The 27,817-nt window shown below is 37.9% G+C and overlaps 1 protein-coding gene across 10 annotated transcripts in view; it reads left to right on the top strand.

Annotated features, from left to right (window-relative positions):
- The window catches only part of TRAPPC9 (trafficking protein particle complex subunit 9), a 444,584-nt gene that overhangs the window by 187,394 nt on the left and 229,373 nt on the right, over nt 1-27,817 (top strand). For 9 of the 10 annotated variants that reach the window (XM_068180203.1, XM_068180211.1, XM_068180227.1 and 6 more), the window contains 2 exons: nt 16,666-16,819; nt 25,625-25,715. In XM_068180203.1, the coding sequence (XP_068036304.1) occupies nt 16,666-16,819; nt 25,625-25,715 (245 nt within the window). Of the gene's footprint in view, nt 1-16,665; nt 16,820-25,624; nt 25,723-27,817 lie in introns of all 10 variants that reach the window. The other variant, XM_068180266.1, reaches the window with a different exon arrangement.

The raw sequence follows: 27,817 nt of genomic DNA on the forward strand, positions 1-27,817 counted from the left end.
TTGCTTTGCTTGTGTTATGAGAGCTTTGACAAAAAATATGTACAGGGGGTTTGAATTTGTGGGTGTTGACTTTGAAGCTGCCAGGCTTTGATGGCCTCACTCAATTTTTGATGTTTGATCTTTCCTTTGTTTCCTCTATTCAAATGAAAACAACAAAAGTCTCAGAACACCCAGTCTTGAGGAAGGTCTCTGTGTTCAAAGAGAGAGGTGGAGCAGACTTCAGTCAAGCTGCATTTAGCAACTCCAGCCAAAGAGGAAAATTGTCTTCCTCAGCTTTGATTGTGCCTGTGAGCCTTTCTGCCATCAATGGCCTCCTGCAGCCTCCACTGTTCCTCAGTAATTCCAGGGAAATCTCAGTCTCAGTCTTTCCATGAAGCTTCCACCAAACTTCCCACGAACACCTTGCAAGCCTTTTCTTGGTAACACAGTTATGTTAATGGAAGTGTATAATCTCTCTGCATCCTTGAGATACCTGGAATTCTTCCCATCCACAGCATTATTCCCAACACACCTTTTAAAGCCAACGTGCTGAATTAAGGCAGGTCTATGTCACTGCTGTGTCACAGGTGGGTGCAGTGAGCATGTCCTGAAGCTTAGATCTTGTTTTCTCAGAAGTGAGAAAGAGACAAAGCACTCTGCCAATGAGAAATCCAATTGTTTAAGGAGCTGGAGAACAGAAAGATGCAGTTCCTTGTGCCTAATGGGGGCCTCTGAGGCTTCACCTGGCTTTGCAAAAGCTGCCATCAGTTCTGTGACTCTGTGATGGAGCTCCTGCAAGGATCTACAGCTTCACAGGGAGATTGTATTTCCCCTTTATGTGCCATGGGGGCCGTTGTTCAAACACAGCAGGAACGATGGCATCCCAGATCTTGCAGGAACCGTGCTCTTTGTCACCTTCCCTCAGGTTAATGGGTATTTCAACGCTAGTGTAGACAGCACTGGTGGGCTTTGCTGGTGAGAACAACTGCTTTGCCTGCCAGTTTTTCTTCCATCCTTAGGAAAAGATTTGTGAAAGCTGCTTGGAAACACTACTCAGTGTCTTCCTCACAAGGTTTCCTCTCACTTGAGAAGAACAGAATACAGAGACTCACTCTGAATGTCAGAAAATGGTGGTTCAAGTTAAGTATTGTGATTGAGGTTGAAATAAAATTATATCCCTTCATGGGGAAAACTGATGTGTATCCATCCATCTTTGGGGGACGGGGAGGGAGGGCTGATGTGCATTTCATATTTTGCATGTTCTTATGTAAATGGAATCAGTTTTTTATAGGTGAGAAGCTCTCTCTGTACCAGGATGTATAGTTGGATTCTCTGTAACTCCAAAGCTGCATATGGAGGTCTCTGCACCAGTGGATATGGGCACTTCAGGTTAAGTAAAGGGGCTTTTTTTGTCATTACCTCAAACAGGTGCAAAGATTTCTAGAGATGATTGTGCAGCTGTTTCACTTACTGGAGTTAATTTGAGCCATGCTTTTTGTTTGATGATGAGTCATGGCCAGCATCTGCAAAAAGGAGCCTTTCATCTTCAGCCCTTATCCTGCTTAGGTTTTTCTCTGGTTAGGAGACAGGATCTGTGTTCCGTGGAAGTGCATTGGAGCTCTGGGCTCCATTGTGTTCCAGGTCCTGGGGAGTGCTCACAGTGGAAAGTGAAGCCCAAAGCATCTTGATGTGCCTTGAGCCATTTCTGTGTTCCAAACAGAAGAAGTAACATCAAAAATAATGTCGTTTACTTAATTTTCAGCACTGAATACACCTGGAATTTCATGTGTGGGGGATGCCAACCAAAGCTTGGATTCTGCTGTGGGTGCTTTACTGGTCCAGCCCAGCTGTGTGTCTAATTCACTGGCTGTGATTAATGATGGATGCTTTACCTCAGTTCCAGCTCTTATTAAAAATACCTTTGGAAGAGCTCACTGAAGCTGCAGTAATTATATTCATATTATCATAAATGAGTTTCCAGCAGCTGTTTGATCTTTTGATTTACAAAAATGCCCTAAAGTTCAGGATGGAATTGCATGGTCTGGGAGCCTCTCTGCACTTAACTGAGCAGTGAATTTAGCCCAAATCAGCCAGACAGGCACTGACAGCAGGAAAAGATGCAACTCCTCTCTTAATGGTGGTGGAGAGGCCAGAGAATGATTTAACAACCAGCTTGATGGAGTTGATGACAAACTCTGTAAGACCTGCAATACTCAGCTGATTTTTTCCCTTTATCTTTCTCATTTTTTATATTGAATTCAGCTTGAACATTGAGAGAAGCTGGAGGGGGCCAGGGAATTACAATGTCCCTTTTTTGGGTGATTTTCCAGCAGCACGTGGATGGATCAGAGTTTGAGTGAGATGTTGAGTGAGGTTATAGGGCTGATGTTAAAAAGGTGACTTAAATCAGAGGTGAGTGCAAGCAGAACATGAAGTGGACATGGGCATCTTAAAAGAACTTCCAATTTTTGGTAAATAAATTTTCATATTTATAAATGCTAAAAACTGATTATCTACTGGGGTGCTGGAGTGTGATATGGAGAGTCATTATAGCCTGGACCATGCATTATCTACAGAACTTTTAACTGAATTCTTGTTCCTTGGCCAAATTTTGTCCTTTCTTTGCATTTCTTCCTCTTCTGGGAATAACAGTGACTTTGGAAAAGTTTGTTATTGATAGTGACAAATAGAAAAAAAAAAAAACCTTAATAATCTGAGTGTGGGGATTAGAAGACTGGAAGGAAGGAATAAAATGATAAACAAAATAAATTTGATTTGGAGTCAGTGACCCAATAAACTCTAGGATAGTTTTTTAGAATATAAGTGCATATTAAACAAAGTGTTATTATGCTTCAAGTTAACTCAGTTTAAGCAATGAGCATTTATGGGCAGGGCAAAGGTGTTGTCTAAAGACTTGTCAATATTTTGAAAATGCTTTTGTGCTGCAGAAAACCCCTTTTTAATTATTAATAGAGTTGAGATTGAGAATAGATGATTTCTCCACTGTAATAAAAAGGGTACATCAAAACAGAAAATGTTTTTTATACCTTCACATCATGAAACCTGCATCTCTCCTAAAGCTGTCCTAAGAAAGGGTAATTTATTGTTGTAGAAAGGCTTATGACAATAAAAATCATGAAACAATCAGAGTATTCACCCTTAGAGAAGAAACTGCATTATGAACTCTACTGACTTTTGGAGGAAATTTGAGTAAAAGAATGCGGTGACGTTGGTAGACTGAGTAAATATTTCACCATTTTTAAGTCCATGCACTTGGAAATCTTTAGGGTTTGTTTTTTTTTTTTTTTTTCCCTTACATATTTGATGCCCATTATTGTTACAAGCGTTGTCTTTTTAGCTGCTTGATCAGACCTTATGGTTTTGCATCCTGACATGAATATAACAACTCTGTTTCATTTCCCCCCCTGAATTCAGTTTAGATTTATTCCCAGGCATTACAGTCTATATTGTATATTATTTATTATCCACTGGAGGGAAAAGCACAGTATGTATGTAAAATGAAATGAAAGGTGAATGTTAAGAAATTCAAAACTATTAATTTTAAGGTAGAAGAGCAGAGGCATCATGATGAACGTTGAGTGAAGTCCTATTTTTCATTTGGGTCTAGACTCATTAAGTAATAAATTTGAAAAGGGAAATCTGGCATAAGTCATTGAGATGTTTTTTAAATATCAATAATAATGCTACATAAAATACTGAGCTATGCTGTGTTCTTTAAACAATGCAGTAACCTGCTTCTTATTATTATGTTTTGTGTTACTTATGAGCAGCCTTTACCCCATCTCTTCCTACAACAACTCTGCCGAGCCCAACAATGTCAGGCACAATAAATCCACATCACACTTCACCAATATTTTGTTTTTACCTCTTGATATGTTGGTGGAAAGCATCTCTTAAGATGCATCACCAGCAGCTTATTTCAAGCTGTCACTTATTTTCTTTCTGAATCACAAGGACTTAAATAGGCTGGGACTTCGGAGTATTCAGTCATGATCTCCAATATGAAATAGAGAACTTTATGAGAGTAAGCTATGAGATGATTAGTGATGCCGATTACATGGTGACAGCAGGCAATAAATACATGTACACAGGCTCTAATGATGGAATTTGAATTTACATGAGGAATATTTTCATGTCAGTGCTCATTGTTTCTGGGGCCGTTCCATGTGGGTTCAGAGCAGCTTCTTTGTTGTGTTCTCTCTTGTGTTTTGATCTTATGTCTCCCTTTCTGGGAAGAATCATCCATCTGTAATTTGAAGGAGAGCAATTCTTGCCATTTATCTGACATTATCTGAGAGGCTGTGCAGGCTGGACTCCTGTACAGTGATATTTGCAAGCACATGGTGACATTAGACAGTGGGTTATGTCTGTACTACTTGTCCTCAGAACAGGCTCACCAAAACAAGCCCTGGTTTTTGTCTTTCTCATGGCCTCTTGCTTTTCTCACTGCTGCTGTCAGCTACACTAACTCACTTATATTTGATCCCTTGTGCACAGGAACTGGTTTATACAAATAATTAGCATTTAAAAATATCTATAATTTTTAAAAACAGTTTGTTCTTTTCATATAAACGGGTTAATTTTTTCCTAAGGCAATTTAAGCCATGTGTTTTTTTCATTTTCTGCATTTCCATGCTATTCAATCAAGAAAGCAAATCACTTTTTTCCTTTCCAAGTCTCCATTTTAATTTGTGTATGTGTATGACATAAACAATAAGCTGATTTTTCCAATATTGAAATAATGATAGTGCTTCAACCAGAGTTTCCCAGCCTGCCTGGCAAATGTGTTCCTATAGGATAGGAACTTTAGACACAAAGTCACAGATTTGCCATTGAAATTGTATTATCTAAGAAACATAATAAAAAAAGATAAAAAGTGAGTTATTGAGAATTACTGGGAGGAAAACACCAATTTGGCTTAGGGTACAGAGGTTGTGAAAATGTTTGCCCCCCTTGGTTGCTGGACAATCGCAGAATTGATTTAATTCCAAAAGGCAGTTTGTACTTAGAGCTGTCATTCCGTTCCTGATATTCTGATTATTATCTAGATGAACAATTAATAGTTTAGCTAAATAGTGCTCTTCTCAAAATGGGGTGCTGATGGCTTTTTGCCTGCTTTAGCCAGTTTCCAGAAGGAAAAGTGTGGAAAAGCACCATAGAGAGAGGTAAATATTGTTTCTCCTCCTCTGCTTCCTGTAGTCCAGGACTACAGGAATTTATTTCCATCTCAGCCTGGACTGCAGCTCCAGTATTTTGGAATTTATTTCCATCTCAGCCTGGGCTCCAGCTCCAGGGGTTGTGCAGTGGCACAAGGAGAAGGCTGAGCTGGTGCCTACAACGAGCATGTTTTGGGCTCAGTGCTGAGAATGGCAAGAGATGAACCCAAACCTAGTGGGTCAGAATAGTTTGCACTGCACTTTTTTTCTTCCCCACTGCATTGTTCCTTTTGGTGATGATTGTGAATACAAGCCAAATTATCCCCAGTTATTGTCACTCATATTTGGTAGCTAAGGTGGTGATTTGATCTGGTGCTTTCCTGGGTTCTAGCGATCTCTGTAAGAAAAAAAAATGTGTGTAGGTACCCAGCTGAAGGATATTACAGCTAAAAAAAAAAAGAGAAGAAAACTACTTTTTATGACTTTGTACTCAATTACGCATCATTAAAGTCTTGCATACCTAGGAGGGAATGCTGCTGTTTAGCCAGTTTCCCACCACCTGGAAGTAACTTGATTTACAATTAAGAAAAGTGCTTTTTTTAGTAATATCCAAACTCCTAATGTACTGTTTTAGTGACGTGTCCTACAATGTGTCATGTGCTGATTGAAGTTGAGTTTTGTCCTTTTTGGGAATAATTCTAATGTAGTCTAGTCAAAGAATTTAATTTAATTACATGTGTAATACAACTTTCTGCCTTTTACTTAATTGGTCTCGCCTACATTGTTTCTGCCTATTAGATGACAATTTAGCAATTTCCAATTTGTATATCCCCGAGGGAGACTCAATGGGAATAAATGGGAGTAAAAAATCTCTGCAGCTTTATTCCTCGATTTACTTGCTTGATGGCATCTCTTTTGTAGTTGTATGGAAGAAGAGAAATGGAGAATAGTAAGTAATAAAAGGAAATCTTTTGTGTGAAAGGCTTATATTGGGAGCAAAGCAGATCGTATAATCTTTGCTTTGTGTATTTACAGCATTATTTGCTTAGCATAGGATATATACAACCATTATTTGAATAATAATGTACTTTCAGTTTTAGTATTAACTCCTAATCCATTTATAACTGTTTAATTGAGTAACTCAGGGCAAATCAGTGCATCAGAACCATGGTGACTTCTCAGCTGTGGATGGGGAGGTTTATAAAAACTTCTACACAATTTTGGGGTACAATTTGTCTGGTAATACGAGTCTATCCTTTTGGGATAATCTGGGTCTGGAATTTCTGTGTTATATTGCTCTTTGTAGATGGAAAAGAACAAAAAAATATTTTTCCTTTGAACTGTCAAATAGACCCAAAGCTCTGTGTATATTAATGTCTGTGCCCTCTGTGGTTTTTTGGGGGTTCTGTCTTCTTTGCAGGAACTGGCAGCCTGATGGCACAGCATGATTTTAAGATAAATCATGTTGGTGATCTATATAAAAATGAATTTCAACTCTTCCATGAGCTGGAAGTGAAACTGTGATCATTTTGCCATTCTTTAAAGGTAAAGAATAAATCTGATTCCTAAACAGGAATTCAGTTTAAAATAAATGCCTAAATCTAGATATGCCTGTGTTTTTTATAGTCAGAAAAATCTAGTCAATGAGTGAAAAGTAGGTGTAATTTTCATAAAAGAGATAGCAAAGCACTCTTTTCTGTTTTGATATATTCAAATTTTACCTCACAGTTTCCCTTTTTTCCTAAAGGAAAATTTGTCTGGCAGAAGTTTAGATACCATCATCTTCTGGACTTTTATTATATGTAAAGGAATATTACAAATAAATAGAGAATAACAGAATCTTGATAAAATTGTTTCTTAGTTCAGAAAATTTAGATATGGGTGAATGAAAAGACTTTTAAAATTTCTATGCTAAACATAAATGATGACAAAAGAACACCTTCAATATTTAAATATTTTAAAACATTGCCAAAGCTTCTATAATACCATGTTTATGTTTTACTTGAAATAATCCCTTCTTAGTTTCTGAAGCATTATAAAGGTTAGTCTAAAATCTCCATATTTTTAAAGTTAAACATTTCCAAAGAGTTAATTCAAGTACATATGAATTAAATACTTAAATAAAAAGTTTTATCACTCCTTTATCATGTATGCCTTATTTTAAGAAGAATACTTTCTTCTAAAAATCATGAAAATTCTGAAGACATTTAGTAGCAGACTTCAAATTATACCTTCAGTGTAAACTTGTAATGGAAATGTCATATTTCGGGGGTTTTGTTTTAAATTATTCCACAGCTGGAGGCTTTGTGCTTGCCATGATTACAAAGGATGCTCGGACAAGTCGATTTTTAAAACCGAGGTGACTATTGCAGACACCATTAGCTGGCTGCTCATGACTTGTAGTATTTATAGTTCCTTTTCCCTCACTTCCTCCAAATGTAGTGAAAAAATCCATTCTCATAGAAGAGATTTGTGTATATGAAGTTGACAAAAGTCGCTTTGTAAGTGGCACAGAACCCAATCTCCTGGCTTTACCTCTGGGATCCTTTACACAGCTGCATATTCTGTGAAAGCTTCCCAAGCATGACTTTGCTAACAGGTGAAATTTCCCTGGCCAAAATTTAGACCACTATGTTCAAACTATTTCTGAACCACAGGAAGCAGGAGTAAAAATCCCCTTGATCTCATTTGACTTTAGTGGTTTTCTTTGATTTGTTTTAGGTCTTTGAAGATGAGTTGCTTGCTGCCTGGACATCAGGCCACGCGTGAGCAGGACCCATTTTCCATATATAATATGTGCTCTATACCACCCTAATTGACCAAGGGAGGTTAATGAGGCAGGAAACTGCTCCTAAATGAGTATCATTCCATCACAATAATTAAATAAATACTGAATTTCCAGCTGTGTTCAGATCTGAGTCTGGTGGACATTTGGCTTTGCTGCCCTGTCCCAAGGGAGCTCAAGCTCAAGGCTCACTGAGTAGGAGGGCACCTGGCAGGGCAGTTATTTGGGATGGTGATTTCCACATGGAGAGTTTTGGCTAAAATTACAAGGTGTTTTAGAGCTCTGCTCATTTTCTGATAAATTGGTAAAGCACATCAGACACAGCTCAGCAATATGTGGGGCAAAGTGTGCGAGGGTAAATCAACATAAACGCGATGGGATGAAAGTGAAGGCAACCCCTGCTCTGCATGTGGCTGAAGCTGCACCCAAGGCTGAGTATAATGAGCCAAAGGCTGAATATAATGAGCAGCAGAAGCAGTAGAAGCAGCACCTTGGTTTATTACCCATTATTGTCTTCAGTTTAAAGCCATTATCCCTTGTTCTATCAGTACAAGTTCTGATGAAAAATCTGTCCCCATCTTTCTTATAACCCTCTTTTAAGTACTGAAAGGTTGCTTTGAGGTCTCCTCAGTGCATTTTCCTCTCCAGGGTGAACAATCCCTGCTGGTTTGTTTTCTGAAAATAGCTTGTTTCTGAGCATGCTTCTAAACACACATACAGGTGTCATTGCTGGTGAAAGCATTAAATAAACTTCTAATATATACAGTGATTTTTGGAAAAAAAAAATGGTTTAGGTGAAATTGTGTGTGGGTGAGTGAGATGTGTATCATTTCTGTTATTAGTGCTGAGCAGTTGACTGCCATGGAACCTGTGACACACGCTCACTGTGAGCTGAGATTTCTGGAGCATGATTAAAGCTTTTGTGCTCCCACTCATGTCTGTGAACATTATTCCTGTCACTAGTTAAAGAATAAGGTCTGTAGGTTGAACCTCATGGACCACATTGCTTTGCTGGGAGATGTTCACTGTTGTTCTGGTGCTTTGGTTTCTTAAACTGAGGGGGTCCTGGCTGTTCCCCCAGATTTGCTCTTTGGCAGAGATTCTAGAGTTCTTTTTTTAAGTATGGCATCACTCACAAAACTTGGATATGGGACTTGAGAATCTGTAATAGAATCTGTGCAACTCTGGAGGTGAAAAGAATCAATGGCTGTGGCAAAATAAATATTTTATAGTCAATGGACTGGGTTAGCTTGAAATAAAAGATTCTTCAAGAGACTCACCAAAGAGTGAGTGCTCTGAACAGAAAATGTGAAGGTTGCAGGTGTGATAAAATTACACAGCTTATACTGGGAAAACAGTGACTTGGAAAAGAATTTCTTTATTACACTAAATCATCTTGAGGTGAACTTCTACTGCAGTGCTCTGGGAAAAGGGAAAATATTACCTCTGTGTATAAAAAGAGAAGACAAGCAAGTAGATGGTAAATTAATAATTCATTATGAATGTAAAGTCTAATTTTATCTTGAAGTGACAGTCCATGGTGAAATGTGTATTCTTGCACACTGAGAGCATTCATGCATCCTGTGATTCTACCCAAAAAATGTTCGAATCATTTCCTTTGTGAAGAACTTACATTTTTCTTATGTTGTGTGTAAAGTTCTGTATCTCTGCATTTTCCCTGGAGTAGTCACTGGGATGGACTCCTCTCATGTGAATAATTTCCCAGATGTACAGGCTGTCCTGGGGGTTTTTTCTCCCTAGTTTGGTTTTTGATTAGGATCTCAGCATCTTCTCTGAAGTAACCTTCCACTTGGGTGCCACATGTCACAGTCATAGTCCTTTAAAAGAGGAGAACTGGGAATTTAGGAATTTTTCTTTTTTTGTCAGTTTTGTCTTCTTTTTTTTTTTTCACGTGAAAGTGAATTGGTGCTCCAGGTTTGTCATATGCAGGAGCCTATGAGATCACTCTGAGTGTTTTGGGGTGCTGCACACCCCCAGCTCCACTCCTTTGGATCATCCTGCAGGGTTCTGGGACCAGCAAAAACCATCAGTGCTGGGTCAGGACAGAGCCTAGGCTGGGAAACTATCCAGGGGTGATTCATGACCAGCATTTCTGGTTTCTTTGGGACATTCCAGGAACAGAGACATTTGGTGGTTTTGTCTCCCCAGTGCTCAGCGTGAGCAGATTCAGAATGGAAGTCAGATTTGCACCAGGTGAGCACCTGGTTCCTTCTTTCGAGGCTCCCTGGTAAAGATGTTTGGAACAGAAGTACTGACCTCATCCCACTCTTATTTTTGCTGTTTGTATTTTGGGCTGGGCAATCTTCTCAGTCTTTTCCTGAGGATATTCAGACAACTGGAGTGATAACTGCATGACTGTAAAATTGAGATTTTTTTGGTCTTGTTTGTTATATCTGGCACAAAATTCCATGGTTTTAATTTGCATATGTTTTCTTCTGAACTTCCTGCCATATGAAGGCAATAATGAATTACACAAATGAGCAGCTGAAAATGAACGTATATATTTTTACATTTATTTCTCTGATTATTGGTATTCCACTGAGAGAGAGGTAGGAGGTGCAGTATGGCATTATTTTGGATAAAGAGAATTTTGAAATCCTTGTGTATTTCAGCTGTGTTAAAGGAAGGATATTTAACTCAATCTTTAAGTATTACTGTACTTGGGCTTTTCCAAATTTCCTAATGAAAGGCTATTGATTAATGGTCTTTTATGCCCCTATGGAAATTTGTGTATTCATAAAGTAGGCTATAACCATAATTATTATTATTTTAAATTTCCTGTTTCTTTAGGTAGCTAAGAGCTTTGCTGCATGGCTATAGCCATGGGAGTCCAAATTATTTAAATGGGCAAGTACAAAAAAAGGCAAGTTGAAGTTAATTGTCCTGCCTCTTCATTTGCAGTTTATGGTTTTCAGATTTGGAGTTAAGAATTAAGAAGCTATATGCCCAGCACACATAGTATAATCACATATAAGCAGAAGATTTATGTAGCAAACTATCTCTTAGCACTGCTCCATTTTCAAATATTACATTATATCCAGTGGAACAATTCTTTCCTGGTTTAACTTTTTATTGTCTTTAATGTTGTTGCTCAGATAAGTCTAAGCTGTTGAATATTCAGCACTATAGTTCGACTTTTATCTCCTCTTCAATTATTTTAAATAAATAAGTTCTAAATGCAAATTTTTAAATTTAATTGACCTTTCTCAAGATTAATAGAAAAATTTATCTTCTGCTCTGCAAGGTTGAGATATTAAAGCCATCGTTTTTCTTTCTGCAGTCAGTTTTAGGCCAGGAGGAGAGACCATTACTTGTGGGTCACTTGTGCTACTGAATTTTACAGTTGTATTTTATAGTAGTGAGTGAAATACAGATTGTGCTTCTAAATCTGTGAAGTATTTACGAGTAAACACAAGGTATATGTTAATTTGCATTACTTTACATTATTATTTCCAGCCAATGATACATATGTGTTCACCTCACAAGAGATTTGATTCTTGAGGTCCCTCTTTGCATGTAAATTATTAAATACTGGGGCATCACATCCAGTTTGGTATCAACTGCAGGACTTGTATTTAGGGTGGAATTATGTGCACCTGAAACATGAGGTTATACATTACAAGTGAGATTACACAATGAAAGAATCAGGCAAATTTTTAAAAAGAAACTTGCCTTATGCATTTTTTTTTCCTCTTGAATGTGAGAACAAGAGTATCATCATCACTTCAAGTTTTCCTGAAATTTAAAATCATTTAGTGTACAGGGACTCTTCATGCACATAAACATTCTGCGTAAGTGGCAGTAACATGGTCTGGCATGGTGTCCCTACTGTGTACTTTATATAAGAAAGTAGCATGAACAGGAAGCATAATATTGAATAAAGTCTCCAACTGCCTCCTGTCAGCTTCATTTTGGAAGCAGCTTGCAAACTCCTCTGTGGATGATAGTATTTAAATAGGCAGTTAGCTATGAGGAAGAGTTTTTGGGTTCCTGTTATATTGTTTCTTCCTAAGAATAATTAAATAAGGACTATCTCTATATTTTATTCTTCCAAGCTAAGCAGCAGTGTTTTATTTACTTATTGAAAGATGAAATCTACTTATGTTGACTAGATTGCTGCTTTTCTTTTAATACCAGGCCTGCTCTTAGCCCCGTTTTATTTGGAAAGTATCACATAATTAATTTCACTTTATAGATTTAGAGGAGGACATGGAAAGATCTGAGGTGCGTCACTGGTGGATGGGATGTGCCTGGGACCTGCCCACTGTCCTCCCAGGAACAAAGGCAGGAGTTTGCAGCACGCCCAGCGATGCTCCCTTACTCAGTTTTTCACCTGTGAATTTTCTCTGCCAGTTGCCATTTCTGTGAAGATGTCAGTGCTGCTTGGTTTTAACTGGCCCTGCTTTGGGAAAGGGGCATTTGGAAGGCACTGGCTCGGGAGCAGTCGTGATGTCATTTGCAGGAAGTTGTTTTCCTCCCTGCAAATCCTTTCTGCTGAACATTTTGTTGTCAGGGCAGGGTAGGATTTCCAGTAAAGTTGCAACTCTTTTTCTGAGAAGAGGTGAAATGAGCTGTCCAGTGTCTTTAGTAGCTCTGCAGTGTGACTTTAATGGGACTTTAGGTGACTGTCATCAAGATGTTGGCTGTGCCATCAGGAGGTTTGTCACTTTTTTCCCTGTAAGCCATCCTGACAGATGACGTGAGATGATAGCGTGCAGACACATCATCAGCATTGCCAATGAGCTGACCTTCTCCTCTTCATCCATTTCATTTGTATTTGAATAATTTGCATCCCTGTAACGATGCTCAGTTGTCTGAGGAGCTGTCACAACAGCTTGGGCTGGTTTCGTGACAAAACCCAGTAGTTTCAAAACAAGGTTGTTTCATTATTCATGAATACTGTTGTTGCTTTATTCCTCCTCCTGCTCAGACAACTTTGGCCAGAGAGAAACAAAACCTGTTTTGCATTTGCAAGATTGGATATTTAATTTTTTTTTTTGCATAATGCAGTGTTTTTATACAAATATCTCATTATTTATTGAAAACTCATCTAGTAGGAAATTTCAATAGCTCCCCATGAGGCAAAGAATTTAAAATGGAATTCTAGTCTCTTTTCCTGAAACAAGTTTATTTCTGAACTTTTGAGTTTCAAGATCTGTTTTCCCTGATATATAATTACTGTGAAGGGCAAGAAACAGGTGCCCTTGCACGATGTGAGCCATCATTATCCTGGCTGTTTGCAATAAATTGAATGCCTGTTTCAGACTGAATTGTCTATTTTTACCTTTTCCTATATAGATCCATAGATTCTTGTATATCACAACAAGCAAGGACAAATTTGGGGAGAGGTGCAGAGAACTCTTGACAGGAAACAGGTCACAAAGTAACTGCAGAAGACAGCAAATAATGTCTTCTTTGGCTAAAATACATTTCAGTCTCATTACTCTGATGCACAGCCCAGTGACAAAGTTGGTGATGTTCAAAAGGTTGCCTTTCACTGCCCTCTCCTTCCTCAGGGTGAGGTCCATGTGATCTCTAGAGATCACTTAAAAATTGAAAAAGATCCTTTTTTCACTTGGTGGATGTAATTCATTGTCCAGGTTATCTATTTTCTCATTCCATCAGCTGGCTCTGGGAATTTTTTGTCCACTCATTAAACCTCCCTGGTGAAATGCATCACTTGAGATGGGAGAAATCTTCATATTTAAAAAGAAAGTGAAGAAGCTGGGTTTGAGTAAGGGTACATTTTTCAGGATGAATGACTGATTTAGGTTATGGTATTTATTTTTTGTTTTGATTCTTGTGCAAAGCCTTCCCATGTACTATTCCATAGGCTGAGGAAAAAATACTGAAGCAATATTGCACATAAAAAATGCAGAGACAAAACTTAAAATGAATATTTTTAGCCCAAGAGGAAGCAGAATACGCATGATAAAAGGCAGATACGTTTAAGAAAAAGAGCAAGGATTTAATTCTGTTGTGCTTTGCTTTGAGAGGAATTATAGTTTTGAAACATTTTATCTTTGTTTATTGCTTTCATATATCCTACCTAGAGCTGTGTTCATAGTACTATTTTGTGGGATATTTTCCTCTCTGTAGTTCTCTTTTACTCAGACTCTTCACTTTCCAGCTGGCAAGTGTGTCGCTGGGGGTGTTTTTGTAGCTTCTCATGTGACATGAGGTGCCACTGTGCTAAATACAGTATAAACATTACAAATAAAAACAGAGTTAGAAGATTTGAAAACTTAGTAGAGTCTCTGAGTACTGAGAGCCCTGTTAGAGCTTAATAAAAGTTACTTCAAGCAGAAATGAACAATGAACAGTTCAGAGCAATCTAGGCTGTATTCCCAAAGCTGATGTGGATTTATTGGAGGCTGTTGGGGTACAAAGTGCTTACATGCATATTTAATTTCCAGACAAAAATTAATATACTGACCATACTGCCAGCAATGATCCTTCAACAGAGGAATTCAATCTGAATGCTGCAGTTGCATATTAAATATTGTTAGGCAGGAATATTTTTTTCAAATATCAATCACTTAGAAAAGTGCAACACTAATTAGATGGGAGCTGTTTTCCTGGTCCCTTCAGAGATAGATTCTAAATACTTCTGACTGTCCAGAAGCAAAGACAATTTGTTAAAATATGGCTATAGGAAACGAACTATAGTTCTGGGAGAATATAAGCATTATTGTGTCTGTCATAGAAATGAAGTACTGGATTTGCATCTGCTCATGTGCCACAGAGGGGTGGAGTGATCTCGGAAACAAAGACTGTGAAATTCAAAATATTCCAGTTGTGCGGTCCATGTGCATTGCCTGTGCAAAATCCAGGAAATCCATCCTGCCATTGCAGAATCAAATCATACTTCAATGCCAGTAAGAATTGATGTTGTTAGTCATAGTTTCAGGCCTGGTAATTTTTTTTTCAGAAGCCACTCTTCAGATTGTATCTGGGTGTTTTTCATTATAGTCTTTATTTCTGGCATTTACTGTGATCCACTTTTATAACTCATTTTAGCTTTTGAATATGCCCAGCACTTGATGGATGCTGCATGCAAATGAAGAACTTCTAATGATCTCTTACTGCATTAAAAATAGCCAAAACAAAACCCCCCCTTAGAGAGGAACAGATTAATTCCTCCGCCTTTGGGATGTGAGGATCAGCAAAGATGGAGGCTGCAGAAGTGGGAGCTTATAGAAACCTTTGCCTGAGTGCTGTATTTGAACTTTTTTGTCATAAAATCATAGAATGCTTTGGGTTGGAAGGGACCTTAAAGGCCATTTAGTTCCATCCCCCTGACATGGGTATGGATGCCTTCCACTAGAATGGTGAAGGGGAAACTTCAGAAGCTTTTCTTCAGATGTCAGTTTTTGCTCAGTGTTGATAAAGCCTATTTGAATTCATCTTCCTACTGCAAACTTCACAAGCTCTAGATTATTCCTTGTAATTGCCATCTATTTTCACCCCAGTTTCTTTTGGGGTCAAGATTCTTTTAAAATAATGAGAATTATAGAAAATATTTTCTGGTCTGGAGGGATTTCAAAACTCTTTCTTGTTGACATTTGTTACTGGTGTTTTCCTTTTGGCAACATTCATGGAATATGTTTCCCTCTTTTTATGGAGAAATAGATAAAAGGATGATAGTAATCCTGTGTTTTGTGAAATGTCCTTTCCAGACTGCTTCTCAGTTTGTAGTTGCATTTCATCCTGAATGGTTTTCAAAGCTGTTGCTTGGTCTCCTTAAATGCAAAGTCATCTCAAGAGCAATATATTTTAATTCTTCCCTAATTATTTTTCTATTTCAGACAATTCAGGAAATTAAAGCTGCTTTGGCAGCATAGTATATTAAATCTTCCATAACCACATTTCATGTGATGTGAGCTGGTCTAAATTCCCTTTTATATTAGATTAGTGATTCTAATTTAACGTATCAGTATTTAGTATGCATTATAGTGTACTATATTTAATTTGATTACTTTTTATGCCTTACCGTACATTTAATAAAGCAATTATTTAACCATTTGCTACCAATGAATTTTACTGTGATATTGAAATTAATACAGTCTGTAATACATGAAGATGCACAAAGCAGGAGAGAAGTGTGTCCTTAAAAATAAGTCAAGGGCCACATTAAGGCTGTGCTTCTGTGGTTATTTTGTTTTTCCTTCCTGAGTTTTGCAGGGAAAAGTGAGGAAGTTGCCTTGTGAAACCAGTGGGCTCCTCAAGTGTGTTACAGCTCACTTCAGGAGACACTTTCATTTATAATACTCTTCTTCCCTTTTGTATGGTTTGGTATTAATAAACAACTTTAAATAGAATATTCCTCAGCTTTTGGCCCAGTCTTGTTGCTTTTTTCAGCAAGTCTTGAGCATCTACTAAGAGTGGAGGCAGGTGAACCTCTGCAGAACCACGAGGTCATCTGCTTGCAACTGCAAAATAAATGTCTTGTGCACCACTCACAAAGTCATTAAGATGTTGATTGATGATCTGTAAAACATTTTTACCATCAACAGGCTTAGGCTTCTGTTTTCAGTAGCATAAACCATATGGTTTATATATCATTAATTACAGACTGGCTGCCACTGAAACCAATATATTGATATTGTAGTGCCTGTGTTCACAGTGGTCTGCAGTTTCTGCGGAAATCATATCAGCAAGAATGATGTTGTTGGCTTTTTTCTTTCTTTTCCTTTGCTACAGCATGGCTATCCAAGTGGACAAGTTCAATTTTGAGAGCTTCCCAGAATCCCCAACTGATGGGGCACTGTTGGCGAATGCAAAGCAGCTGGAAGAAGAAAGGCAGCAAGCAAGAGGTCTGGAGATTAACAGCAAGCTGGATATTTGCTGGAAAATTATATCCTTTCATAAATACTTGGTTTAAAAGTATATAAATAGATGCCCTCTGATACATTTTATTTTATAATTCAACTCACTTCATGGCAGTGTTACTGAAAAGTAATTAGAACTATGAAGCTTATCATAATTATAGACTGTTTAAGGTTAATTGTGCTGTATATTATTTAGGCAATGCTTGGGTCATTCTATAATGGCTTTTTCTGAGTCACTGGGCATGTCATAAATCCTGTGTGTTTTTCCCAGCTTTTAGAGAACTGAGGAAGTGTAGTTAGGATTGCTGAGTAGTAGATTCATGGGGTCAAATTTTTCTATTCTCCCCCACACTGAGTGACTGAATCATGAAGAAATTAATGAAGCTGGATTTAGAGAGTTTGCATATATTTAATTAAATTTGGGTAAATTAGAACATATTAGAATAATTTATTCCCAAGTCCTCTTTATAGATTTAGTAATGTATCTAATCTTAGGTGTGTTTTTAAGGCTTAGACAGGACTTGTGTGATGATTTAGTCTTTCTAAGCATCAAATCCCCACAATAATTCTAAATGCAGTAAAATATTGCCTTATGATTATTAATAAGAAATTGCATTCAGTTTAGAGTTAAAATAAACCAGTGGTGTCGCTATAAATTTCATGATTTCTATAAAAAAATCTTGTGCTTGGCTTGTCAAAAATACACTTTCTCATGATTTTCTTCAGGAAACATTCTGTACAGTAAACAGTCCCCCAAGCCATGTGATGGTACTCAGCACTTCCCTGGAGATTTATATATTTTTCACTCAGATCATCCTCAAATTCACATGATAGGGGGTGGCAGGAGATGAGAGAAGAATGGCAATCAAATCATGCTTGATCTGTTTGTACTTTTAATTGTACTTTTATCCAGTGATCTGAAATGTTTCATTACTAATTATTGTGAGGAAGAGCTTCTACCCTGTGAGGGTGGCTGAGCGCTGACACAGGTTGCCCAGAGAGGCTCTGGAGTGTCTTTCCCTGGAGATATTAAAGAGCTGTCCTGGACAGAGCCCTGTGCTCTGAGAACTCTGCTTGAACAGGGGGTGGACAAGATGACCTCCAGTGGTCCTTCCAACCTTAACCATCCTGTGATGGTTAAATCAGATCAGGATTTGTCAAAGGCAAGGCTTGAGACATAAATGAGATTCCTAATGCCTGGTTCAGTCCAGACTCCCTAAGCAACATTTCAAAGAGCTCCTTTTATGCAAAAATGTCAATATTTAACAAGAACTCACTTAGAAAATGTCTGTGTTATGCGAAGATATAAATATTCTGTGATAGCACAGATGAGTTCTTAGACTGGAATTGAGTGCATAGTTGTAATCGTTTTATCAAGGTGTAAAAATTCATCCTCACTCATTCCAGTTGCTGAGCAACACTGTTTGCATCCATTCTGTGTTCTGGATTTAACCCCAGTTTTGATCCTAGAACCATTGTGGCTGACATGAAAGTCAGTACCTTAGACGCCAGTAGAACATTGTGTGGGTTCTGTGTGTTAAATTCAGTGCAGACATTAGTTTCTGTATTCTTTTATACTTGCTATGATTTTTCTCTCTGTTCCAGGAACTAAAACTTGTCTAATTAATGAAAGGCAACAAGTTTCACATGTGCTTAAAAATCCTTGAAGAAATGTGTACATTCTTTTCCAAGTGTCATGTCCCAACTAGAGTTAGACTTTGTCATAGCATTGTAGAATCATTAATGTTGGAAAAGACCTCAAAAGACCTCCAAAATTATCAAGTTCAAACTTGGACCAAATGCCATCAACTCAACCACAGCACTAGTGCCACACTGAGTCCTTTCTTGAACACCTCCAGGCATGGTGACTCCACCACCTGCTTGGGCAGTCCCTTCCAATGCTTGACCACCCTTTCCATAAAGAAATTCTTCCTCATGTCCTACCTGAACCTCTCTGGCTTCATCCTTTTATTTCTTGCAGCCATATTTAGGTGTGAACCAGTCAATAATAATAAAAAAAATATATTCTACTCTCCATTCTGCTAAGTTTAAGAAACTTGGTTTCTGAGATATTTTTCTCCCATCAGAGTAATTGGACACAGGTCAGCAGAGTTTATACTGATGGACAGACAGGAAGAGAAATGGATGGATAGTTCAGCTGCATTGACCTTGTTTTCCTTCAGGAGTCGGCCTCAGTGCAGCCAAGAGAGGAAAAGTATTTGCGAAATTACAAAGGAGTAGAATTACTGATATTTCCTACTAGAGGAGGCATTTTTGCAAGTCTCTTGAATGGTAATGCCAAGTGATCCCTTTGTTATCCATCATCTCTGAACTACTTAGAGCTCCCCAGATAACTTTTCTGTCCTGACTGTGTGCAATGACATGGGAAAGGGATGGGCTGAGGTGAGGTCATGTCACAGAACCTGCCCTGAGGTGTGATCTAAGGCCCACGCCAGATGCTTATACCAGGACTTGCAGAAGCATGTGGAAGAGAAATTAGAGTGTGCACAGAGAATTATTAGGAAAGGAGGGATGAGACAATTGAAAGCTTTTTGACCAAGGACAGAGTTGTCCAACAGAGTGAGGTGCTGTGCATTTGTTACAGACAACCCAAACAAGAAGCAAAGCTGGATGAACTTTTCTTTAAGGACTGGAAGAAGTCTTCCAGTTGCAGATGAGCTTATTTCTGAAATACTTTCAGGGCAGTTTTTGTGTACAGGTGTCGGATGGTTTGGTTTGGTAGGTGCTGTGTGAGATCTGCTCCCTGAACAAACGATCCAGCTGGAGTGTTTGAAGTTTGGCTGCAGCTGTCCTGGGATGATGGAGCTCAATATCCTGAGGGAAGTGAGGAGGGCACATGGCAGGATAACAACTCTGGACTTGAGCAGAGGAGACTTTGGGGAAGGCAGGATTGGAAGGGATGCTGGCCCTGGTCCCAGTGGAGTTGCTGGGCATCCAGGAGCAGCCTCTTCAAAGCCTGGGAGTTACAGCAGTCAACAAAGTTCATCTGACCCTTGGAGCAAGGTCTAGTGTGAGGAGACTGCTAAATTCCAGTTAGGTACTAGGAAAATTCATTTTCACAATGAGTGTGTTCAGATACTGGAACAGGTTGTCCAAAAGTGCTGTAAAATTGCTGTCTTTGAAGACATTAAAAAACTCTGGACAATGCCTTGAACGGCCTGGTGCAATTTCAATATTTTCCATGCTTTGAGCACAGGGCTGGACAGTGACTGGAATTGCCTTTCAAAATAAATTATTCTGTGATTTGTGCAGCTGGGCAGAGGGCTGGGTCAGAGAATGACTTGTGAAAACTAAACTCTTTCCTTCATCCATCTTCTGCTATCCCCAGGTTTGATTGCAGCCAGAGAAATTTTCTAATGTACTGTGAAGGAATTGCTATTTCAGTGAAATGAGACTATAACATTTTGGGGTCATTTTCTTGAAAATATTCTAAACCTGGCCCTAACAACCTTTAAAAAAGTGAGACAGACTTCCAGTGCCACCTTAAATATCATGTTCCATATTTAACTTTTCTAATAGTTAGACCTTTTCTTCTTACTTCAGCCTTAATATCTGTGATGTATAGGAAGTCTGTCCTATTTGCAATGTTTCCTTACATTTTTTGAATTGTATTTTGTGTCCTCTCTTCAGTTTGTTTCCCATATTTAAACCTAATTGCCAAAATTTCTTTCAAAGCACATTTTCTTTCAGTCATATTGCTGATTTTGTCCTGCACTACAGGTCTATTTTTCTCAATATGTGGAATCCAAAGCTGGAGGCAATACTGCAGGTGAAATTTCTCACAGAATAAAATTGTACCTTCCAGGTTTCAAAGATGATGTTTTCTCTGAGAACTATTCTTTAATTCTATTGTCTGATTGACTTTTTTTTGTTTATGTGGTCCAGCATAACTAGCTGAATTATTATTCCCAACTTTTATTTATAGATTTGTTGATTTTTTTCCAGGGCGGTACTTGGAACTTTTCATCATTTCATCTCAGTGATCTTCATAAATTCCACTCATTTATTAGGTTTGTGAACACTGACATCTTTTCCAAATACATTAAAATTATGAATGTTTTTGTATTTCATCATCAAAGCAGCCAGTCAGAATTTTGAAATTATTATCTATCAGACAGAACCTTGAGTCATCTCATTTGCTTGACAGCAAATCACTGATAACTCTTATTGAGATTCACTTTTCTGTGTCTATTCCACTTTTGATGACTTTATCTCGATCATAAATATGAATCATCAGCTATGAGAGTATTACATCCTGTGGAACTTCTGTGCATCAGTAAAGGTTTCTTTAAATTTCTATTCTGCTTCTTATTGTTTGCAAAAATAACTATTATTTAATACCCTAAGTAACTGCTTATAATTAGTTTTAATATTAAAATTCCACAGTAATAATCAAGCAGAAAGCTTAAAATAAGGCAACTGCTGTAAGGAAAATGTTCAATTCATGTAGATTTATTTTTAATTAGTATAATTCTTATTTATGAATATTTGCTATTTTTTATGATTATGTGTATTCTCCCACCCGCATTTATTTGCAAAGGACATATGTATTGAAAATAATTTCTTTTAGGATGCAAGATGTGGAGTGCTGTAGGGAGAAAAAACATGAGTAACTTCCAGATAGAAGCCATTTTTTAAAACTATTGTCTTTTTAAGTAGTAGGTTTTAGTTAACAGACTGTGTTCTAATTGTGAGTACCCAGCTACGCATGAGGCAATCCAGAGAGTGTAAAAGACCAAAGTTTTCCCTGGGGAAATAACTGGTTCATTTGACTGTCATTTAGGTTTTTGGTATGAAACAGTTTATATCATATTCAATCTGTTGCTACAGAAACGTGAAATAAGGGTGTCAACTGTGAAAAATTGGGTTTTTAGGTTTGCTTTGTTTTGTTTTTTTTTTTAAACAGCATCTGGTGGTGGTTGTGTGTTTGTTAGCTCTGAGGCCCCACTGGGGCTGATTTGATTGTGCAGATGAAAATGTCTTGAGCAGTTAAATATGAACTGTTGTGCTGGAAGCTGGAAGTCAACTGTTGGAATCCTGTCTGGTGCCTGTGCTGTTAATAACAAAGATTTAAATTTAGGAAATGAGGTCTGGGTCAGCTATGTGGCTCCAACAGAAGAGCAGGTTTGTGATGGCAGTGAGACCTCAGCAAAATGTGTGGAGATTTGGTTAAGTAGATAGATTCTGCAAGGTCAGACTTAACCTTGGCAGTCTGTACTCGTGTTTATCTGTGCAGTCTTTTTCAATGACTTTTAAGTCCTGGATCTTATACTTGTGTCTTTTATCAGCTTTGACTTTGAGCTAAGAATAAAAGGAAATCTTGGCAACCCCTGTTCAACTAATTTGCTTTCATTGACTTCTAAAGGCTTTGTCTTAGGCAAACTCTGGAGCTAAGCTTTTCTCTCTTGTTCCTGTTATATTTTCTTATTGCATATTTTGGTCACTTTTAATCTCCAAGGTAATGAGTTTGTTGTTCAGTTTCGTATTTGCCCTATAATGAACAATTTTATGGAATTGCCTGATAATAAAGTCAGGAGACAGAGATCAGTGAGATGGAATTCCATGATCCAGGTCTGTCTGAAGGTCCATGTTAACACATAATTCCTTTATGTGTTTCTTCCTTTATGTTTTAACAAGTTCATTTTTTTGGTTGCATCTCAATCGCACCTTTCCTTCCTTCGCCACCAGGCTCCTTTCTGCTGCTTCATTCAATGACCACTTAAATGCTACATTTTCCTTTCACATAGAATTGTGAAAGTTGAAATTTCTCATCAGTTCTACAATCCATGCCCATGTATCTAAGATAAACCAATACATCAATTAGATTGACAAATAAAAAAGTAAGACCCTGAACCTCCAGATTAACACACAAGAACACTCACTGAGCTATTTCTTGTCTATAGAATTTATTTTGCCGCTAGGTGACAATAAGCAGTGTGCTAAAAATGAGCTTGGTGCTTGTGATGGAATAAGGAAGTTTATTTATCTGAAAATTTAGGCTGTGAGAGCTTAAACAGCTTTTGGGTTATTGCATAATATTCTCTGTTAATCAGTTTGTAGGTTTTTCTGGTGAGTTTCTTTTTTTGTTGTTGTTTGTTGGTTTCATGGGGGTTTTTGGGTTGTTGTTTTTGTTTTGTTTTTTGCCACCCCCTTTTTTTGTTTTTGTTTTTGTTTTTTTTTTTTTTGGGCTTTTTGGGTGGGTTGGTTTTGGGTTTTTTTTGTTTGTGTGTGGTTTGTTTTTTTTTTTTTTTACATTTTTTAGCTTTTGCAAAGAGCCATTCAGTTTGATTTCTAACTTTTTTTTTTTTCCTGAAATGTGTGACCAGAAAACCACCAATAGTATCAGAGAATGGTTCAGGCTGGAAGGGACCAAAGTGGGGTCACTTAGTCCAACCTCCCTGCTCCAGCAGGGCCATCCCAGAGGATGGATTGTGTCACAGGATTGTGTCCAGACAGTGCTGGCATATCTCCAGTGAGGGAGACCCCACACCCTCCCTGGGCAACCTGTTCAGTGCTTGGTCACTGCACAGGAAGAAATTATTCCTGATGTCCAGGTGGAACTTCCTGGGCATCAGTTCCTGCCCGTTCCTCTGGTGCCATTGCTGGGCACACCGAGCAGAGCCTGGGCCCTGCTCTGAGCCCTCCCTGCAGACACTGGCACACAGGGATGAGGTCTCCTCTCAGTTTTCTCTTTGTAAGGATGAACATCTCCAGCTCCCTCAACCTTTCCCTTCAAGAGAAATGCTCCAATCCTTTTTTTCTTGTCCTGCACTGGCCCTGCTCCAGGAGCTCCACATCTCTCCTGTCCTGAGGAGCCCTGAATGGACACAGCACCCCAGATGTGCCTCACTGCCTCCTGTGGTTTTTTGTTCCAGGAGGAATATTCTACCTCTGAATACATGGATCTGCTTTGATAGCATTTGCCAACAATAAAGAATCACCTGTTTTGTAGTAACTTTATAGTGTTAGTCGAGACATTAAGCTTTCCACGAAGCTGTAAACAGTGAAAATTTGTGATATTCCAGGCACCACTGTGAGTCTGTTGTGAGTAAATTACATAAAAGTTAGTTTAATGTTACAGTTAATGGCAGCCACTCTGTTTTAAAGCATCTTTTAAATACTGCCTTTTTATTAGTGTTTCCTCTCATTTACAATCTTTAGATTAAAGATGAGTTAACAGAATTATTTATCTGCTGTATCTGTGAAGTAATTCAAATTATTCTCTACCCTCTAGTGTGTTTTATGGAAATTATTTTAGTTGCACTGGTGTTCTGAGTCTCATTTTTCAGCAGCAGCACTATTCTAAGGTGATATTCTGCTGCCTTCGGTTTTCCAAATAGATGCTTTCTTTAATGATGTTTACAGCTTTCAGACTCTTTGGGCTTTGTGAATTCTTTATTGGTGGTCTCTTTAGGAGAGAAAAAAAAATGTGCTATTTATGACATTTTTCAGGGTATAATGAGAATATTTTTAAAAATGATGGCAAGAATCCTGTATGTGGTATTGATTTTCCTCTTCTATCATCTCTGAGCTCTTGAGTCTCAATCAGTGTTAGATTTGCTTTTGTTCTGAACTTTCAAGACTTTTCTTTAAATCTCCTGGAGACCCTGCAAGATTATGTCCTGTGGTAGAAATTAGTTATCTGCAGTGCTTGTTAATTTTCTTTTAACTGACTCAGGTGAGTCTATACTTCAGCAGTCAGATGATGTGTGTCCCTCTCCAGAGTTTACAGAAAAGGGACTGATCACATTTAGAAGCTGTTGATAAAAGCTTGGATATTCTGTTATTTTTTGATATATTTTTGAGGACCAGGGCTCCAGTACTTTTGGAGTAGTTGGTTGAAATCTTGATGAATCTCACTAGGAGCTCATTCCTTAATTATGGTGGGACACATGCCTGGATACAAGATGGTGCTGACATCTGCATGTGCTTCCAAGCCCTGTGAATCCAGTGCCTTTCTGCAGTCAGGGAATTAAAATAAAGAAATCCAGTTTTCTTGCTGTTGCAAATAAAAGTTATCTTTATTGACTCATCTCATGAAATTATTACTAATTTGTTTAAATGGATAATACTGGCTTTGCATGACATTGGATATTGTTTATGCTTGTGTTTTAGCACTTGTATAACCTGTTTTGAAGCCCTTTCAAAAGGGATTCTTCTGTCCACAACAGTTTATTTCAGTGCTCTGCTGTCCTTAAGAGTTAGAACTATTTCCTAATTTGTTCCTTTTCAATCTGGGCCTGTTTCTGAGCTCATGCAGGGTAGAAAAGGAAGCTTGCAGGTTCTGTGTCTGTGGTTCTGGTCTGATGTTTGCCCTTGGTAGTGACACTGTCACAGTACCCTGCACCCCCATGGAACTGGCACCAAGTCAGCAGTCAGGACTATCCTGGCAGACATTTGTTCTGTTTTCTGTTGTCCTGTTCAATTTTGTTCTGTTTTCTATTGCCCTATCAAATTTTAACCTCTTTGTTTTCAGATTGTTCCTAATTTATCATAATGAATTCCCATCCTGCACCACATACTTAAAGGTTTTGCATTTTTTCAGCTCCCAGACTTTTTTACCCTTGTGTTTTATTATGGTTCAAGTATATTCAAGTATATTTTACCTTTGCTTTAACACTCTTCAGTGGAATTAAATTTTTATTTTCAGAAGATATCGACTGCTGTACTTTTACTGACTGTCAATTTATGGATTAATAAACCACATTAATGAATCTGTAGATTGCAGTTTTGATTTGCAATAATAAAAGTTGTGCATATCATATGCCCTTTTCCTCTCTGAAACAAAATTTTCCTTAATTCCAATTTACCCTTCCTTGAAGCGTGAAGGGGAAGCAAGTGTGGAAGGGGTTCTTAATCAGCTGGTCCTGGAGCATCTGCAGTTGGCTCCTCTCCAGTGGGGTGAGTGGTGTCAAAATGGATTGATGATCTTTTTTAGAGAATCTACTGGCTCGTAATTTTCAGCAGCATGAGAATGATAATGTTTTCATTTACTGACAGTCTGTGATAGTGGAGGATTTGATAGGAATTTTATTTTCCTTTAGCTGTTTTCCTTAGCTGAAGATAAATGTAGAATTGATATCTGTTTTATTTTAAGTACCACTGTTCGTTGATAGTAAATATGAAACCTGACTGTGCACTTCTTCCTGTAATTTTCAGTCCTAGTTGTCTTGTAGGAGAGGTGGCTGCTATTTAAATTTCCCCTTTTTCTTACAGTGTGTGTTTTTAAAGTAATTGATCTGATTTTTTTTTTCATATGAATGGTAATGTCCTTGTGATATATTTCTTATTATAGTCCAGACAATTGCATTACTAACTTTTGAGGTGCAGAAAATGTTTTTACTCTGGGTAGCAGGGAAGAATTACTTGCCTTAATTTTCCATTTAGAATGATGTTCCCACAATGAAAAACTAAATTAATTTAATTTTGAAGAGTCGTAATAATGTGACTTCTGTCTGAGGTTCTCAACAAGGCTTGTTCAGAGGCTTTGGAACATGGGATGTTTCATCCCCAACACTTCCATGTGAGTTGCAAATTTCAGATAAAGTCCCCAGGTCATCAGCAAATTGTTGCCAAAGCCTTTGCTTTTAAAGCAAATTTAACTCTATGCTCTATTTAACTCTATTTTAATACTTTGATGACCTAATGAGGAGCAAATTTAAGATACAATGATCCATCACTATTGCCTGTGTTAACTATTAAAATTGAAATGACCCCAGACTCCATTATTTGTGTACTCTTTTAATTGTTTGGTCTTTTTCAAGCATGTTGACCGCCCTCAACTCATATGTTAAAACCTGTGAGCACTTTGTTTACAGATGAGAAGATCAAAAATGGTTTAAAGTAGTTTGTTGTATGTCCAACTTTAGCCATAATCAGCTACCTCTGAAATCAAGCTTACCTGGCTTCAGTTCTTCAGAGAATTCAAAGATTTGGCAGCATTTTTTGGTATGATTGAAGGGTTTTGGCCATGATTGCCCTGGGCCTCACCAGTAAAACCAGTGGTTTCTCTCAGGTGTGTGTTGTGAGCCCAGTGGTCACTTCTTGGCTCTGCAGAGTGGCTTTGACCATCAGCAGGTTTGTAACCTGGGCTCTGTGGTGGAAAGCCTTCCTTTGGCACTTCTGCACAGGACATCACTTCAAGGATGAAAAATGTGTTTTTCTTCTTTCCCTGTACCCTTGGTTTGCTCCTTTTAATTCTCTCTATGCCAAATTCCACTGTTTTCTTAGGAAAAGAGGCTTTTTGAATCATAGAATTGTGCCTGGCATTCCTGCCTGAATAGTGATCTTTGATGCACTGGTTGAAAAACATGATCATAGCACTGATTTACAATTAAATCTCCTGTGGAGTTGCTTATTTCTCATGCTGCTGATTAATTCAGTTAAAGAGTCCCAGTTACTTGAGTTTTCAGCCAAAACTTTGTGATATTCTCTGCTTCATATCTGCAAAATCTTTTGAAGTACAGTCTGTTGATTGATGGTGTTGTACATTTTAATTTTCTACACTAAGCAAAGCAGGGAAAGGGAGATCCTATGGGATTTTGAATGCTTGGTTTGCCACCATTTACATATGATATTTCCTGGTAGAAAGTTCCATTTTGCAGAAGTCTACTTAACATTTTTTGTTTAATTTTTCCCAGTCCTAAATTGCTAATGAATACTATTTTGTATAACACACAAAGTATGTCCGTGTGGAAGCTGTAGTTTACTGCAGAGATTATTGAAAAGGACATTTTGGTTAAATGCCTGATTGTACTTGAAAACAAAAGCAAAAATTGTAAATTAAAGACAATGGAGACATTTTAGCTTCTTTTAGTTCACCATAATTTTGAATATTCAGTAGTTCAATCTTTGGTAATGCTGTAGCCAGGTAACCCTACCTGCAGCTCCTGCAGTCCCTCCAGTCAATACAGAATGATTTTTTTATTTAATAATTTGTGGGATGCAGGAGAAATTAAGAGATCGTTGTTATTGTTTGGTAGGTGGGAGTCATAAGGAGCTGT

Source organism: Anomalospiza imberbis, chromosome 1, assembly GCF_031753505.1.
Source record: "Anomalospiza imberbis isolate Cuckoo-Finch-1a 21T00152 chromosome 1, ASM3175350v1, whole genome shotgun sequence".
Classification (NCBI taxonomy): domain Eukaryota; kingdom Metazoa; phylum Chordata; class Aves; order Passeriformes; family Viduidae; genus Anomalospiza; species Anomalospiza imberbis.